At 35.5% G+C, this 3818-nt stretch overlaps 1 protein-coding gene across 1 annotated transcript; it reads left to right on the plus strand.

Annotated features, from left to right (window-relative positions):
* The first annotated feature begins 311 nt into the window (after window positions 1-311).
* Window positions 312-2450, plus strand: NPBWR1 (neuropeptides B and W receptor 1). The gene has a single exon (XM_073632783.1). The coding sequence runs from the start codon at window positions 315-317 to the stop codon at window positions 1278-1280; it is 966 nt and encodes a 321-aa protein (XP_073488884.1). The 5' UTR covers window positions 312-314; the 3' UTR covers window positions 1281-2450.
* Window positions 2451-3818: the final 1368 nt, after the last annotated feature.

Raw genomic sequence — 3818 nt, forward strand, 5'->3', positions numbered from 1 at the left:
TAGCTTAAAATATTATTTATTGAGTTTAGCAGGTTTCCAAACTCTTTTTAACTGAACATTAATACTTTGGATTTAAATTCTTATTGGAGTTGATCTACATGATTCTAAGCAGTTCTGCGAAGTCACATTGCTTTTCTTTACGCCATAACAATGTCATCATATATGATTAGCATGATTGCATTACTATATTTAGAAGACATCACAGATAATGAGCTTTTTGGAAACAGAAATGAATATATAGATGTGTGTTTGTGCTTGATTATAAATAAACACCAGCAACTAACTGAGTCATTCTTTTTTTACAGTTTAAAAAAATGGAAAACATATCCATGGATTTTTTATCTAATTCCTCAAGAAGGCCAGAGTGGTTGAATGGATCGATGCCTCAAGTCATTCCCAACTTTTATCTGGCATTGCCCATCATCTATTCCATCATTTGTGCAGTTGGATTAACTGGGAACACAGCTGTTATCTATGTTATTCTCAAGGCTCCCAAAATGAAATCTGTTACCAACATGTTTATCCTGAACTTGGCTATTGCTGATGAACTCTTCACGCTGGTTCTGCCTATTAATATAATTGATTACCTACTGCTGCAGTGGCCCTTTGGAGAATTTATGTGTAAACTAATTATCTCCATTGATGAGTACAATACATTTTCTAGCATCTACTTCCTGACTGTCATGAGCATTGACAGATACCTTGTGGTTGTGGCAACTGTAGAATCTAAAAAACTCTCCTTTCGCACCTATAGGGCTGCTAAGATAGTCAGCTTGTGTGTCTGGAGCTTTGTGACCATAATTATTTTACCATTTGTTGTTTTTGCCAAGATTCACCAAGAGCATGGTCGATTGCAGTGTCTCTTTGTTTTTCCTAACCCTGAGGGCTTGTGGTGGCAGATGAGCAGGATCTATACTCTCATTCTGGGCTTTGCCATTCCTGTGTCTACAATTTGCATTTTATATTCCATGATGCTTTACAAATTGAGAAGGATGCGTCTGAACACCAATGCAAAAGCTTTAGACAAAGCCAAGAAAAAAGTGACTTTCATGGTTGCCATCATTTTGGCCGTTTGCTTGTTCTGTTGGACTCCATACCATCTTAGCACTGTGGTGGCCTTAACCACTGATATCCCACAGACTCCTTTAGTTATAGGTATTTCCTTGTTTATCACCAGCCTGAGTTATGCCAACAGCTGCCTGAATCCATTCCTCTATGCTTTCCTAGATGACAACTTTAGGAAAAGCTTTAGGAAACTAGTAGAGTGCAGGTCATCATAAAGGATAAAATTGCGCAAACAGGTTGGTATCCAGCTGTTGAACAGCTACATACCCCAGCAGGCCTTGTATGTCAGCAACTGACATGGAATGCTGGAACATTTAGCCACCCATTTGCATAGGGGTTATTCTAAGATCAAACTCCTTCTAGCAAGGCATGCCTGGTCTTTTTACCAAGCCCTATCAGCAATGACATGTTGATGCTGGTCAGGTCTCAGCAACTAGGGGACCGCAGGATGTCAAACCTTGCCAATAGCTAGTAAAGCATAATGGGACATGTAGTTGTTCAACAGCTGCAAATGGTTCATTATCTGGTATGCTTTTGTACTTATTCAGTAAGGCAATGTAGCAAGGTATGGTGAAGAGCATAACTCTCATTAGGCAATCAGATTGCAGATTACCACATTACTTCTTGCCTGCCTCATCAAAAAAGAAAATATATGTTTTTTTAATGGGATTATGCAAACAAAGAGGCTCACAGCATAGGAAAAAAAATAATATTTCTGCTCAAAGCAGCCAGTCATACTTCATTCAGATTGATAGCACCTTTACTGTTCTGTGCTCCACTTTTCATAAATGCCACTATCTCACATTTCTCATAAGAGATCATACTTGTAAAAATATTCTTCGAAGATGAAATAGGCATTATCTGTGCTATCTAACTTTCTTCTGGATAGTTATGTCTTTTGGTTTGCAATGAAAACAATGGCTTTTGTCATGTTTAATATCTTATCTGCAATTTGAGCTGATTTATAACAATGTTTAATAAGTAATATAATATTACTTTGGGACAATGGGGCTTTCTTGATTATTACACAGTTTAACTCATACTGTGTGTTGTAAAACTGTTTAGCCAGTTTTTAATTTTTTGTCTCCACTAAAAATGGAGACTATAAACATTGAAGATGTACATAGATGTTCAGTTATGTAAGAATGAGGGTCTATGTGTATTAAACACAAAACCAAATAAAAATTTTGAGTGCCTTGCTTGATTACAATGCAGACATTTTATTTTACCGTGTATGTAAATTGTGAAATAAATATGGATTGAGCATCAGTTACTTGTACAGTATACATTTCAGAATAATTGTGAAACAGAAAAATTCAGCAGTTATTATTAACAATATAATCCTCTAGATTTTGCCTGCAAGAAAGATTACTATTATGGTTTTATCTGTTCACCAGCATGTGAAATTTGCATTACAATTTTAATGAGGACATTTAATTTTAATGAAACAAAATAAAATATTAAAAAATTAACTGACTGTATGCTTATCATTTTCAACAAGAATCATATTTTGCTGTATGTGCATATTAGATAAAATCTGGATAGTCTTACTGTAACAAAACAATGTATTAGTAAATAATTTGCTGAAACTTCTTTATTAATAAACTTTATCATCTAAACTCTATAACTGCTTCTACAAGCTAACATATTGAAGAAGTCTGTCACCACCTAGTGTAAGACCTAAAAATTACAACAGCTATACCTGTTAACAGAACATTGGCCTATTTTGTAATATTTAATTCCACTAAAAATACACACTGGCCTCGTCTACTTGTTGGCCTAGTTATTTGAAAGCAGCTAATATACAAATTACCAGCTTGTACTACTTAATACTCTTACACACTAGTCTTGCCATTTAATAGAAAACAAAGATCGAAAGACATTTTTTGGAACATATTGCAAAGTGATAAAGCAGTCTATACAGACAGTTATAATTCAGTAATGACTATTATTTACATCAGATTGCAATAGTTTCCTGAATTTAGCTTGAGGTTTAAAGAAGTCTTAGACCACTAAAACATAGTTTATAAAACTAGAGCAGCCAGACTCTGGAGCAGCTATGCATGGCAACCAATCCGCTTTTATCTTTCACTTCCAAAGCTTAATTGAACAAGCTGAAGATACAATAGAAGCTAATTGGTTGCTGTGCATGGCTGGTCTAGATTCTGGCTGCTCCAGGTCTGATAAATTCCCCTTTATGAGTGCTGACAACACTAGGCATGGCAGGTTTCCTTGCCATTTGCACAGTTGGTAAATTTGTTGCAGAGTAGTAAAGTCCCTCTAGTCTGTTAGTTAAAAAGAAAATCAAAATCTAAGGTGCCTGCAACAGAAGAGCTTTAATACTGTCTAATGGCCGATGTCTCTTCCTCCCTTCTATTTCAAACCCCAAATATTTGAATGAAAAACCATACAAGAAAGGCAGAGGAACTATACAACACCAATTTTTAAACAGAACACATATTTTTGTTATTGCATCTCTTGTAAAAAGCACAACTTGTTCCAAACTTCAATAGTATTTAAAAAAAAAATGTTAAAAACATGACCCCCCGCCCCCCCTTAGCATCAACTATTGCCCACTTTGGGTAATACAGTTAAGGTAGGTATGAGCTTCTCCCATATATAGTTTATGTGGATTACAATGTCGCGGATGCAATAGACTGTTGCAAAGTTCAACGTGTTTCACAAGTTAAATAACTCTGCATTACCAAGAGTTAAAGAAGAGAAGAAAAGGCAAACCTTGACCACTAAATCAC

The sequence above is a fragment of the Aquarana catesbeiana genome, linkage group LG05 (assembly GCF_042186555.1).
Source record: "Aquarana catesbeiana isolate 2022-GZ linkage group LG05, ASM4218655v1, whole genome shotgun sequence".
NCBI lineage: Eukaryota > Metazoa > Chordata > Amphibia > Anura > Ranidae > Aquarana > Aquarana catesbeiana.